Source organism: Debaryomyces fabryi (assembly GCF_001447935.2).
Source record: "Debaryomyces fabryi strain CBS 789 chromosome Unknown contig00004, whole genome shotgun sequence".
Taxonomy (NCBI): Eukaryota; Fungi; Ascomycota; class Pichiomycetes; order Serinales; family Debaryomycetaceae; genus Debaryomyces; species Debaryomyces fabryi.
Window position 1 is genome coordinate 32,091 of NW_015385430.1, and position 13,021 is coordinate 45,111.

At 35.3% G+C, this 13,021-nt stretch overlaps 5 protein-coding genes across 5 annotated transcripts; 1 reads left to right on the forward strand and 4 right to left on the reverse strand.

Annotated features, from left to right (window-relative positions):
- Positions 1–43: 43 nt before the first annotated feature.
- On the reverse strand, positions 44–3,481 carry AFL1 (inositol polyphosphate kinase; the record flags this gene model as incomplete). Its single annotated transcript, XM_015609147.1, has 1 exon — positions 44–3,481. One exon carries the CDS (start codon positions 3,479–3,481, stop codon positions 44–46), a length of 3,438 nt encoding a protein of 1,145 aa, XP_015469964.1.
- A 425-nt stretch (positions 3,482–3,906) lies between these two features.
- On the reverse strand, positions 3,907–5,172 carry AC631_00318 (ribose phosphate diphosphokinase subunit; the record flags this gene model as incomplete). The annotated part of the gene is made up of 1 exon (XM_015609148.1): positions 3,907–5,172. One exon carries the CDS (start codon positions 5,170–5,172, stop codon positions 3,907–3,909), a length of 1,266 nt encoding a protein of 421 aa, XP_015469965.1.
- A 537-nt stretch (positions 5,173–5,709) lies between these two features.
- On the forward strand, positions 5,710–6,516 carry AC631_00319 (uncharacterized protein; the record flags this gene model as incomplete). The annotated part of the gene is made up of 1 exon (XM_015609149.1): positions 5,710–6,516. The coding sequence occupies one exon, from the start codon at positions 5,710–5,712 to the stop codon at positions 6,514–6,516; it is 807 nt and encodes a 268-aa protein (XP_015469966.1).
- A 191-nt stretch (positions 6,517–6,707) lies between these two features.
- On the reverse strand, positions 6,708–8,408 carry SKN7 (kinase-regulated stress-responsive transcription factor; the record flags this gene model as incomplete). Its single annotated transcript, XM_015609150.1, has 1 exon — positions 6,708–8,408. The coding sequence occupies one exon, from the start codon at positions 8,406–8,408 to the stop codon at positions 6,708–6,710; it is 1,701 nt and encodes a 566-aa protein (XP_015469967.1).
- A 1,409-nt stretch (positions 8,409–9,817) lies between these two features.
- ROT2 (glucan 1,3-alpha-glucosidase ROT2) lies at positions 9,818–12,739 on the reverse strand (the record flags this gene model as incomplete). The annotated part of the gene is made up of 1 exon (XM_015609151.1): positions 9,818–12,739. One exon carries the CDS (start codon positions 12,737–12,739, stop codon positions 9,818–9,820), a length of 2,922 nt encoding a protein of 973 aa, XP_015469968.1.
- Between the last annotated feature and the right edge of the window lie 282 nt (positions 12,740–13,021).

Consider the following 13,021-nt stretch of genomic DNA (forward strand, 5'->3'; position numbering starts at 1 on the left):
TTATTTAAGAAGTGTAGATAAATAGTTAGCTAATTAAATAGTTTCATAAGCCTGTTGCCAATGGACTTGAAATATTAACTGGAGTAAACTTCTTTGGTAATGAAACTCTGGAAAACCTTGACTTTAATCTTTGAGTCACTAAATCCATATCTAAATGCCTAGTTAAACCAATACGAGGAATACATCCGATGTAATGATCATTATCTAATTGGACATCTAACGGATCTTGTGTATGACAACCAGGAGACAAAGATAATCTAATAGAATGCTTTTTACCAGATGGATCATTTGAATCGTCCGCTTCATATAATTCAAAAACAATCTGTGACATGTAATCCAATTCAGGTAATGCATTTCTAGCAATCTTCATTGGGATTTGAGAACCATAAATAACATTTAGTAATGTATAAATATGAGATTCCTTTGTAAAGTAATTCACTACGGCAGCCGCATCATTATCCCTCATACCTTGGATATCAGATAATATTTGCTTTGCTAATGGTAAAGAGGTAAGTAATCCAATGTCTAGTTTTTCTTCATCTTTAATACCATATTCTTGAGGACAAATAAAGTCAAATAATACTTTTGATAACCTGTATAATTCTCTAAGTCTAGTGAATGTTGGACGATCGAACAAATTATCATGAGTATCTTGTTTTTTCTTGGTATTCGACTCATTATTTGAAGAAGAATCGTCAACTGTTGAAGTGGCCCCCTTTAATACCCACCCTAGAGACCCAGCCGATGCAGGTGTAGTTGAAGATGTAATGTTTGCGAGATTGCTGCTAGAATTCGAAGTTGAATTTGGTCCTGATGTATTATTACTATTCGAAGCTGTTTGATTATCATTTGGAATCTTGAAATTATTCATTGCCAAAATGTTAATTGGATATTCACTGACTAAACCTGAAGAATTTATTGTATCGCCACATACTTTATTTAACCTTGCAAGTAATTCTTCATCTTTAGGATCAAATGAAAAGATGTTTTGTAAGAATTGCCTGTTGTGTAATGCGTCGTATTTCATTGTATCATACAATTCGGAAATTTTTGATGGATGTGTTTTTTCGACAGTAGTAAATTCTTGAAATAATTTATCCCATCTTTCTTTAAATAGAACTGGATCTTCTCCACAACACCAATTTTTTTGAAATTCGTCAACATTGTTCTTCTCAAAATTATAATCCATAATTTGTTGATGGTAATTCATTAACTGACAAACACGCTTGATTACTACAAAAGGCTGTGGCATCTTAGGTGGCCAAGTAAATTGTGGAGGAGCTTCAGCTCCTTGTCTAATTAATGGCTTTAATTTCTTTTTAACTTTATCCATTAAATCCTTAGCAGCATTTGAATCATCTAATAAATCCTTCCTAATGATCAAAAAATCATCTGGCAATTCTTCATGTTCCTTATCTAAGCCGAGTAACGCTAATGTCGATAAGTGTGCACTCGCAATAACTCTTCTTTCCGACGAAGTAAAGACCTTCACATCTTTTAAAGCATCACGATTCAAGAGTTTAATGTTTTGTCTTAGTTGTTCCCCAACATCATTGGCTTGGAATTGTGCTGAATGTGTTGGTTCACCACCCCATTTCAAGATTAATTGCACTTTATCTACGGTTTCGGGATTTTCTGAATTTAAAGAAGGCTTCAACTGAATTTTAGTACCAGGAAAATTCATTTTCTTTTCTAAGGCTCCTCTTAATTGCTTAAGCTTCTTTGGATCTTCCAACTTCTTTTCTTCCGCAATCTTCACAGTTTCTAAAACCACCTGGAGATCAGGAACATCCCTTATGATAACTTCCTCCAAATGACCCTTTAATAATGAAATAAATAAAGGTGATCTAAAAGAGTACTTGAACTTTTGTTTAGGGGTACGATCTGCATGTCTAATAACGGATACCATACCTTTGAAGACCCATTTTTGTTCTTTTTCTTCAAATTGACTTTTATGAAGTAATTTAGACAGACGAGGTATCTTTGTCTTTAACAAATCACGAGATTTTTTGGCTTCAATAAATAAACCTCTTAATATTGATGCACAGGAGTCATAGTAATCATTATTATCTTTAACGAAGGAGAAACCATTAACATCGATTACGTAGGATTCTCCGTTCACTCTCAATAAATCAAATCCACAAATAGTCTGCTGAAATACAGAGCTGACATTTCGAGCCATAATAGTTTCCCTTTCTGATAATTCAGTTACAAACCTAATTTCCTTCCCGTGGGTATTACGTCTGACAATACCATCAACTACCGGAGATTTACGAGTCTCCGCATGACAGAACTTAGGTCCCACTGTATATGCTTTCACATCTTCAAAGTTATCTGTATCCATAAACTTTTCATAAATGTATGATCCTTCTGTTCTAGGTGTTGATAAGTCAGGATCAAACTCAGAAGATTTATTACCGATTTTTCTAAACAAACGACGACCACCGCCACCAGTAGATTTTGGATAGTAAATATACACGTTGTGGTCTTCACCATCTACTGGCTTTTCTACAAATGGCTTTTTCATAATCTTGCCTTGGACTTGCAATGTATCCTCATCTATCATTTCCCATTCGGGTTCCTTCTGATTAGTCAATTTTTCTAACTGTTCATCCGTTAAACCAACTTCTTTAAGTTTATTCATTAACGAATCATCGATATGAGGACCTCCGTCACGACTGATTTCTAATCTTTCTGGTGTAGAGACATTTGCATGATTCAATATATTTAACACCAATCTTCTATCCCAAAGTGTTTTTTGTAAGATCAAATCATTTAATATATAAGGCTTACGGTAATTGGCATAAGCAATAGCTTTTTCTAGAGGGAATCCTGATGAAAAAAAACTAATCAAAAAATCACACGTTGGCCAATTTTCAATGGCTTCATCAAGAATAACCTTATCTCCAAAAATGATAGTTTCAAACTCCCCGTTTTCAATTAATCGATTTAAGATACGACGACATGGTTTTGACATGACTTTAGAATCCATAGCACATACACCGATTTTGCCTATCTTAGGTAATTTGGGACCTTCAGGTTCTTTGTGAATAGATAGAGACATTCTGGAAGCAGAAGACGAATTCGAAGTAGTTTTATTCAATTTGCTCATCGTTGGATCTAAAGCACTTCCAGAAGATGTAGATCCTGCCCTTGAATTCCTTTTCGACTTGGAACCATCGTTTGAATTCAAATTATCGGTAGATAAACTATCCGATCCATGAGGCGAAGTAGTCAATTTCGAAGAAACACCGTCTTTCGATTCTTCTGCGCTAGTCTTGGGCGCAAATCCTTCTAGCATTGGTGCAATAGAGGCTATTGCCAGCTCTGTGGAAGCCTGATTAGCTGGGCCTGATAATGATAATGGAGACATCGGTTGACTCATTTTACGTAACACTGATTGAGACAAGAAAGATTTATTGCTACCACTCTCCTCTTTTCCAGGCACTGGAATAGGTAACGAATGATCTTTATCTGACATGGTTAACTACAATTCTAGTATGGTGTTAAGATTATCAATTAATCGCTAAAAATTAAATTCTGACTCCTACGTTTGCTTGGTAGTTTTGTGTAATTTTCATTTTCATTAGATAAGGCTGTTCCTTTACTACTCTAAAACAAATAGTTCAATTGATGTGAACAATTCTAGTAATATAGAGCATATTAAAGAATTCTACAATTAATATCCCAACGCTCCGTTAGTCCAGCATCTCTGACATTAATTATGTTAAGAATTAATTGAGATGTGGCCTGCAATCCGGTTGATTGCATCATTGGTTGTTGCTTACATGATAGAGACAACAGACAAGGTTAAACCTTTATAATTATATAGAAAACCAAAAATAAACGTTAGTAAATAAAAGGCAATTATGGGATAGTCCTCATAAATTATTTGTGACAAATCAATCATTCAATAGCAGCTAATGAGTCAAACAAAACTGATATTGATTCACCGAAGTGATCTCTTCTGATGCATTCAGCAAAAATAGGAGATACATCAATGACAGATAATTTTTCATTTTTCTGGATTCTTTCGTTTCCAATTGGGTAGGTGTTAGTGACCACTATTCTGTCAATGCAGTCTGAATCATTTAATGTTTCTAAACATTTATCACTGAAGACACCATGGGTTCCAAGAACATAAACCGCTTTGGCACCACAGTTTAATCTCAAGTGCTCAGCAGCAGCAATGAAAGAGTTTGGTTTATCAATCATATCATCTAGTATAATTGCCACTTTATTATTCACATCACCAACCAAAGTGATTAACTTCTCTTGATTTATAGATGTAGGTTCATCATCGTCATCACTGTTAGTAGCATCATAGGAACCTCCTAAAGCATCACTATCAATTATAGAAGTTCTTTCAAAGTTGTCAATAGCGATACCATTGGTAACTGGGGTTTGTGGGACTGGATAGTCATCATCAACAACATGGCCTTGAACTATTCTAGCCGTTTGCATTTCTGAAACTATGTTATCTTCCTCATCATCTTCATCAACACCTTGGCTATTGGCACGAACTGTTTTTGATGTCTTCAACGCCTTTTTGTTCTTGGAAACATACCCATCCTTGGTACGACGACGATCGGTATGGATCATAGCAAAATTGATTTTCAAAGAATCTGCTAAAGCTGTAACTCTTTTAGTACCACCTGGATTTTTGGAAACAACAACGGCATTTTCCCAGTCGGAAATATTATGACGAATCCATCTGGCTAACGTTGGTGCACCAAACAAATTGTCAACCGGTTTAGTAAAAAACCCTTGCATTTGGGAAGCATGCAAGTCCATCGACACGACATGGTCAGCACCGGCCATTATCAATAAATTAGCCAACATCCTGGCTGTAATAGCACCCCTGTGCTTCTTCATCTTCGATTGCTTCGAGTATGGGAATTGGGGAATCACCGCCGTAATCTTCGACGCTGAACCCCCACGACAAGCCGAAATAAGAATCAATAATTCCATTATATGATCGTTAATCTGCGGCGATCCCGATTGAATAATGTAAACATCTTCGTCTCTGATTGACACTCCAATTTGAACCGAAGTTTCCCCATTGGAAAATTTTTTCAATGTACATGGAGCTGGTTCCACTCCCAATCGATCACAAACTAGTTTACCTAATTCTGGGTGTGATGATCCAACGAAAACTTTACACTTACGCATTGCTTCCGGATTTTCTAATGTTGATAAAACTTCTACTGGCGTGCCAATGAGCTGTGGTGCAATTAACTTTGCTAACGAAGTCAACTTTGCAAATTAAACAAATAATTGATTGATAATAACAGTGATTCCTGTCAATTTATGTATCCGGGATACGTGGAATATCCTTTATATAGCTTTATAGCGTTAATAACCTTAAGGATTCTATCAAAGAATAATCTCTAACTCAAGATGATCTCGATAAATTTTTTTTTTTCTCACCCTTAAGACTGAAAAATTTCACGATAAGTCACAAAGCTGTTTTTTTATAATGAATACTTTTAGTAAATCCTACGTAAGGTAAATTAAGAGGTTAGATATTAAGAATATACTAGGTCAACTTATTGATGAAGTAGAATTGAAATTGTTCTATTGATACTTCAGGAGGACTACTAGATGAATGGGAATATGTTAATGTACTGCATATAGTACTCATCTTCAATTAAATTTTGCAATGGAGTACTTGGGACATATATTTGGATTCCATGGAACATTACGTAGATGGTAACTAGAAAGTTTAAACTGGGCGAGCAGGAGCCTGCGAGTGAGTTTTCAAAGGACAAGTTGGATAAAGATGAGGTAGAGCTATTAAATGTGAAGTTTTCCAAATATGAAAAGATTATGTCAGAGTCAAGTCTCTTCGCTGAAACGGTCAAGATGCTAAAAGACCACTCAATAACGCACATACGATGTCTAGCATTGGGTTCTCCATCTGACAGTAATGCAGCATTATATCAACTAGCATATTTGACTCAAATATGTGGTCAACTTTCTATCAAACCGTCAAATGTTTCGTTATATGATCCTGTTTTCAATGAACTTGACAAACGGTTTCTAACAACTGTAAAGTTGTTTAAAATATCAGACGAGGACGACTTAATTGGTACTAAAACGTTATATTTCCTTCCTCATGCATCTTTGGAACTTACCGAGCAAGTGCTTAAGGAATCCCAGCCTTTATTTTTATTAGGTAACGATATCATATCACACACTGATAGATTAACAAAAAGGAAGATACACGATACATATAGAAATATATCATTGTTAATAAGAGTACTTGAAAGTGTCAAAGCCTTACCGAAAGAGAGGGATGGTTTTATATCGGTAACGGCGAAGAAAAGAAAAAGCAGAAACAAGAAGCCGGTCTTTAAGGAACCCGAAATCGAATACAACTATGATGATTGTTACTTCAATGCTGCTGAACTTACAAGGATAGAAAGTGTCCAAGGAGTTTGGGGTAGTTCGTTTTCGGATATTGCATTTCACCATATTATACGGAATACTACTATAGCAGAAAATCAGGAATAAGATAAGTTATATATTAATACACATCAAATTATTAATCTACTACGGTATATATCTCATTAGGGAAATATATTTCTCTATTAATTTAAGTAGCATCAATTGACTTTCCCAACTTTTTTCGTCCTTCACTCTCATTTCGTAATCTGATAATCTACTTAAATACTCATGTAATTCAATTATTTCCGAACAGCTAACTATATTAATCTTGGCTTTTTACCGAGTGGCTCTGGCATAGCTTCTCCATTATTATCCTGTTGTTGAACTTCTTGTGGTAGCACCAATGTTTGTTGAGCGGGGCCTTGTAAGCTACTCATTGTTTCACTTGGTTCACTAGTAGATCCACTTGTACTTTCAGTATTTGTTAATAAATGCTTGCTCAAGATTGAGTACAAGTCATCCTTAGTAAAAGGTTTAGCCAAAATGTCAGACATACCATTTTGCAAATACGTCACTAAATCATTATCTTCAATATTACCGGTCATCGCAATTATTGGAGTCTTAGTATCGAATGATCTGATAACACTCGTAGCAGTAGCACCATCCAAATTTGGCATAACAATATCCATAAGGACAAGGTCATACTTTGTGTGCTCCACTGTAGAAATAGCATTCAAACCATCAGTGGCAATTGTTACCTGGCATCCATATTTCACTAAAAACTTACGACACAACTGAATACAAACATTATCATCTTCAACCAATAACACATGAAACTTTGGATTAGTCAAATTAGTTGTTGTGACTTGTGGCTGGTCTGTTGACGTAACTGCACCATTTACTGATTGCGGTGCGCGAGTTGTTGATATTGAAGATGTTCGAGAATTCACCGGCGCAGTTGTACTAGCTGCATCTAAACCCAGACTACCGACTAATGGGGATCCACTAGTAGACTCGCCCAATAAATGAGGTGACTGTGGCTTAGAGTTAATATTGTCATTCGTAGGAGGCGTTTGTTTGGTTGGCTGTTGAGTATTGGTCTGGGTATGAATCGTTTGTAGTGGTTGGTGCAGCAATGTGTGTGCCTGCGACATTGTATTAGGGTCAAACCTTTGAGTCGGTAATCCAGTCGCTAAAGGGGCCCCAAGTACCCCTTGTCCAGTACCTCCATTTGGACTTAAAAGAGGCGGAGATAGTTGGGGAATAGATCCCGAATTTGAATGTGTGTGAGAGTGTGAACGGCCAACAACGTTAGGTTTTTGAGATTGTAGTACATTCGGATTTGGAAAATCCAAAGGTGGCATCTTGATACCTGCTTGAACTAGACAGTTGATTAACACACTCATTGATCTATAGTATTTTTCGTCAAAATTCTTCAACGAAACTATGTTCTCAACTAAAGTCTTATATTTTGTTTGTAAAACATTAATATCTTGCTGCAACGATTTATTTTCCAGTCTGAGGTTATCCATTTCATCTTTCAAACTCTGATAGCCATATGAATCTATATTTGACCCACTACTGGCCCCGTTAGGATTGTAATTCTGCGACGATTTCTTCGAACTCTTACGCTTAATATTCTCCAAAGACTCACGATCGTTGATTCTGAAATCAGGATGTTTAAACTCCCATGCATCTTCACCGTATTCGTAGTTTTGTTTCTCTTCATTGGGTATCTTCACCTTATGGAAGTCGTATTTATTCAACTGTCTCACAAAACTGGCAAAGTTACTGTGTTTGAAATGCCTAGGTAATATTTCCTTGGTGAACTCGGTGGTATTTATCACGACAAAAGAATCTCCACTCGAAGTCCATCTGACCACATCCTTGTATGTATCTTCCTGTAACATCTGGAATAGCTTCTTAACAAAATCATTTGACCCACTTTGGTTAGAACTTGCAGTGGAGGGTAAATTGCTGAGTGAATCTTCACTCTTGGGTATGCGACGATTAGCCATTACGTTTTTGTATTATTCTTAATGATAGAATTTCGTATTATGAAATTATGTTGTTTAGTCTTAAATTATTTTTACAACCTGGCCTTTATTCCCTCGGTATTATTTGTTTAATTCCTCGTTTATAATACACTTAACTTTATTGAACAAGCTTTACTAACTTAATACTCTTATATTGAATATAGTTGAATAATAATTGCTTCTTTATTCTCTGATTCAAATATCAGTAATCGTTTAATACTTATATATTAACTAATTAATATATCCATTATAATTCACACTAAAAATATTATCGTTTGTTACACAAACTTATTCAACATATTACTATCGTTTAATTGATAGTATTACACTGCGAAAGGCACTTTACAAAAAGCATAATGAGAAGGAGAAATAGCTGACTAAGTTGGGTTTTCATAGGTTTAATGGATTATAATGAAGAGTATGATGTTAAACGAAAGAAAAAATGTGCTGTGCATGTTCATCCTGACTTTTATGGGGTTTATCTCTTAAGATCTGTACCAAAGCCCAAGTCATTTTACATTGGATCAACTCCAAATCCCCAAAGAAGGTTGAGACAGCATAACGGAGATTTGAAAAATGGTGGTGCTTATAGAACAAAAAAGACTGGATTTAGGCCTTGGGAAATGATTTGCTTAGTATATAATTTTCCATCCAAAAATGTTGCATTGCAGTTTGAACATGCGTTGCAGCATCCTTATCAAACTAGGCATATAAAGGAGGAACTTAGAATCACGCAAAAGAGAAATAGTGGATATACTATACACCATAAACTTGGTAATATACGGTTATTGTTGGAATCTCCTCTCTTCAGGAGAATGGGGTTGAAGGTTCTTTTATTTGATCCAGAAGTTTATTCGGTTTGGTGTATGAACAAATTTGGTGTAACTGTAACTGATAGTGTCCAAGTGAATGTCACACGATTTGAAGAGTATTTTCTGAAGAACAGTGGTGATGAAAGCTCCGAATTTACTTTAGTTCGTCAACAGGAATCAGAGCGTACATATTTCGAAACGTCAAAGAAAGTATTATTATTTGACAGCCAGGTGTGTTTCATTTGCGATAAAACGGTTGATTATCATGTTGAAAGTGAACTATCTGTTATGAACAACCTTGATCTTGATCAGTTTCTTCGTGATGGAAATATGCCTTTACTTGCGATTTGCTATCATGAAAATTGTCATAAACTTTATCATTTGTCGTGCTTGGGGTTACACTTCTTAGCCAAAGATGCTGAGGCTTCAGATGAGGTAAATTCCGATGCAAAAGCTGAAAAGTCTGTGAATTATCTTACACCTTTACGGGGTAAATGCTTGAGCTGTAATAATTTTGTAAATTGGACTAAACTAACTAAAATGTCTACCAAATTAAGAGAATATTTTATGGAAGATCTATTAAACACGAACACCGCTTCTCAATTTATAGAAAATGAGGCCAATTACTAAGGCTATTATACCGGTATATGTAATGGCTGTTGGAGATAAAGATGGTGAACTTGATTTTGTGTCCAATTTGAGGCTTTTATTGGAGTTTTTAGAGTTTTTAAGGTCTGACTCAGTAAATTTTGTTTCATGCATTTCAATAGCCCATTCTGAACTCAACTTTATTTTGGGGTTTTCAATAATCAAATTGCCATCTATATTTCTGAAATTAGCTTCCCATTGGGAACCATCTTGCTTGATTCCAATATAACTTAAATCCTCAACATTTAATACAATAATTTTTTCAATATAGATATCATCTAGACTTCTGATGTATCCCACATCACCACTGATTTCCCCCTTAATTGAATCACTTGTAGCCGTAAAATATATGTTTGCATATTCTCCCTGTTTATAATTAAAGGTTTCACCGTCGTCAATATATAAGTTACCAATAGCTTTACCAGAACTACCTAATGCAACGGTTAAAGTATATGGATCGCGAGCCATTAATTTGGATGATCTACGATATCTATCTTTCTTGGCAATGATAGAACCACCTTTCAATAAGATTGGTATGTCTGATAATTCAACGGACTTGGAAATAAATCCTGGGCCAGAAAACTTTTGAAATGTATTGGAGATATTACCACTGGTATAATCATAATAAACTTCTTCATCTGGTAAGTAGATGTCAATATGTTTTGCATCTTCTTCGGTAACAGGTTTAACCAATAAACCTGAGTTACCCAAGAAAAACTGGTCTTCAATGTCGTAACTTTCTAAATTATCTGGAGTTTCGTAAAATAAAGGTTTCAAAACGGGATAACCACTAATACTCGATTCATAAAAGCTGGTGTAGAAAATTGGTAATAATGAATAACGCAATCTAATGGCATCACGCATTATTGAGGTATATGGATCACCTGCAACCCAAGGTTCTCTTCTCCTTGAATCTATATGTGCATGTGCTCTAAAGAAAGGATACCAGATACCTGTCTGATACCATCTGGTTAACAAGTCTTTAGCGGGGTCTCCAAAAAACCCACCTACATCTGCTCCTCCAAAAGGCATGCCAGCAACTCCAGAAGTCAAAAGCATTGGAATAGAAACCTTTAAGTATTCCCATTTAGACATATTGTCACCAGTCCACATTGCCGCTGTTCTTTGAGAACCTGCGAAATATGATCTGGTCAATACAAAGGGTCTCTGTCTATCGGTTGTAGATAACCTCTTTATTAAAGAATTGTACGTTGCTTCGTGGAATGTCAAGCCAAATACATTGTGTACCGATCTATGTTCCCAATCACCATAATGAAGATTATCTCTTGGTGATGTGGTTTCAATACCGTCAAAAACTGATGGTTCATTCATGTCATTCCAAATATATATGTTTGTAGATAATTTTCCCATAAATTCATTATCTGTAGAATATTCAAATTGTTTATCCCAAAATGATTGCGAATTTGGATTCATTGTATCAATCCAAACCGATTCCCCTGGCCAGCATTGGCCATGGAATGTGTTATTATGGGGATCGTTAATGCTTATTCTCTCCTTTTCTACTTGGTCACTTATGTGATAATCTGTTTTTAAATGGGTATCTATAATAACCACCAAGTTTCTGCCAGTATGATCTAGCTCTGCTAGCATTCTTTCTGGGTTTGGAAATTTTTCGGTCTGCCAGGTAAAATACTTCTTAGCATCTGCATATTCAACATCCAACCAAATCACATCGTATGGTATCTGGTGTTTATCAAATAATGAATTAATTTCGAGAACATCTTTTTCATCGTTATAATTCCATCTACATTGATGATAACCCAATGAAAATAACTGTGGTAATTGAACATAACCAGTAATGGCGCCATAACTCTCATTTATGTCCCATGGATTCTCTGCAATCATAATCATTACATCTAATATTCCATTTTCAGAGATCCAGTGTGTTTTTGTATCCTTATCAGATGAAGTTTTATCTATGTCAACAAACGTATCAGCGCTGTTAATCCAAAATAATCCAATTGACACTCCCGGCTTCAGTCCCATTAAAAATGGAATTGAACCATACATTGGCATCCTGGAATTTGTCTCATATTCAAATATATCAACATTAAAGAGTCTGTAAGGTAAATCTGAGTCAGTTGTGTCTTTCAAGTTGAAATCATCCGCATGCTCTGGGATCCCATAAACATGTTTGAAACCTTCAAATGTAAAATCCAAGCCAATTGATTCCGGCCCTAATGGAATCCTATCATTTCTAGAATCATGGAAGTCATCATGAAACATGTTGAAGTCTGATTCTTCACTTGACAAATGTGCTGCGTTCGATGATTCAGGTCTCCAATGCTCGTAGTTTAAGAAATTTCTATCGTTAACTATGAATTGGATTTCCTCGTCATGGTAGACTATTATCTTAAATGGGTTGTATAAAACCTCTGCCTTGTATTGCCCTTTAGTTCCGTATTCAATCACTAACCTATCTTTCTGTTGGTCATATTTAGTGCCTGATCTATTTTCGTACGACAAATTCAGAGACTGAAACGACCAATTGGGAGTTTCGTTATATCTATCAGTATTCACAAGCTTATTCTTCAAGTTTATCTTTTTTCTTTGTTCTTCATCCACCTTAATTCTTATATTGTTCTTATCCAACAATGATAATTCGAATGGCAATACAATATCTTCATTGATTCCTTCAACCTCTTTCAAAATATTCCCATTTACTATGAAATCCTCAGATTTAAAATGTATAGACTGTGGATCTATTGCATATTTTGATTTATAATTGGGGTTTTCTTTAATATTATTAGCAAAGTGTCTATTTCTATTACAAAATCCGGAAGTTTCACAATTTTTGAATAAGTAATCCTTATAACCAAATACTTTTTCCATTTGTAGAAAAGCTGCCACAAGAAGCACAACAGATATAAGAAACTTCATCTTAGACGCTCTTCTGCAATAAATGTAGGGAAGCAGTTATTTTGCAAAATTCGTTTCTGTATCAGTTCTTCTCATTTTGAGAACTAAAGCATATTCACAAATTATTTTCTTCTACGAATAGCTACATCTATCAACTTAAGCAGACATCCTTGATTACAAGACTCTAACTCGTTAAGTAATCTATGACTATTATTCCAGAATATTAATGCTAAGTTAGTCTTATGATTTACAGTT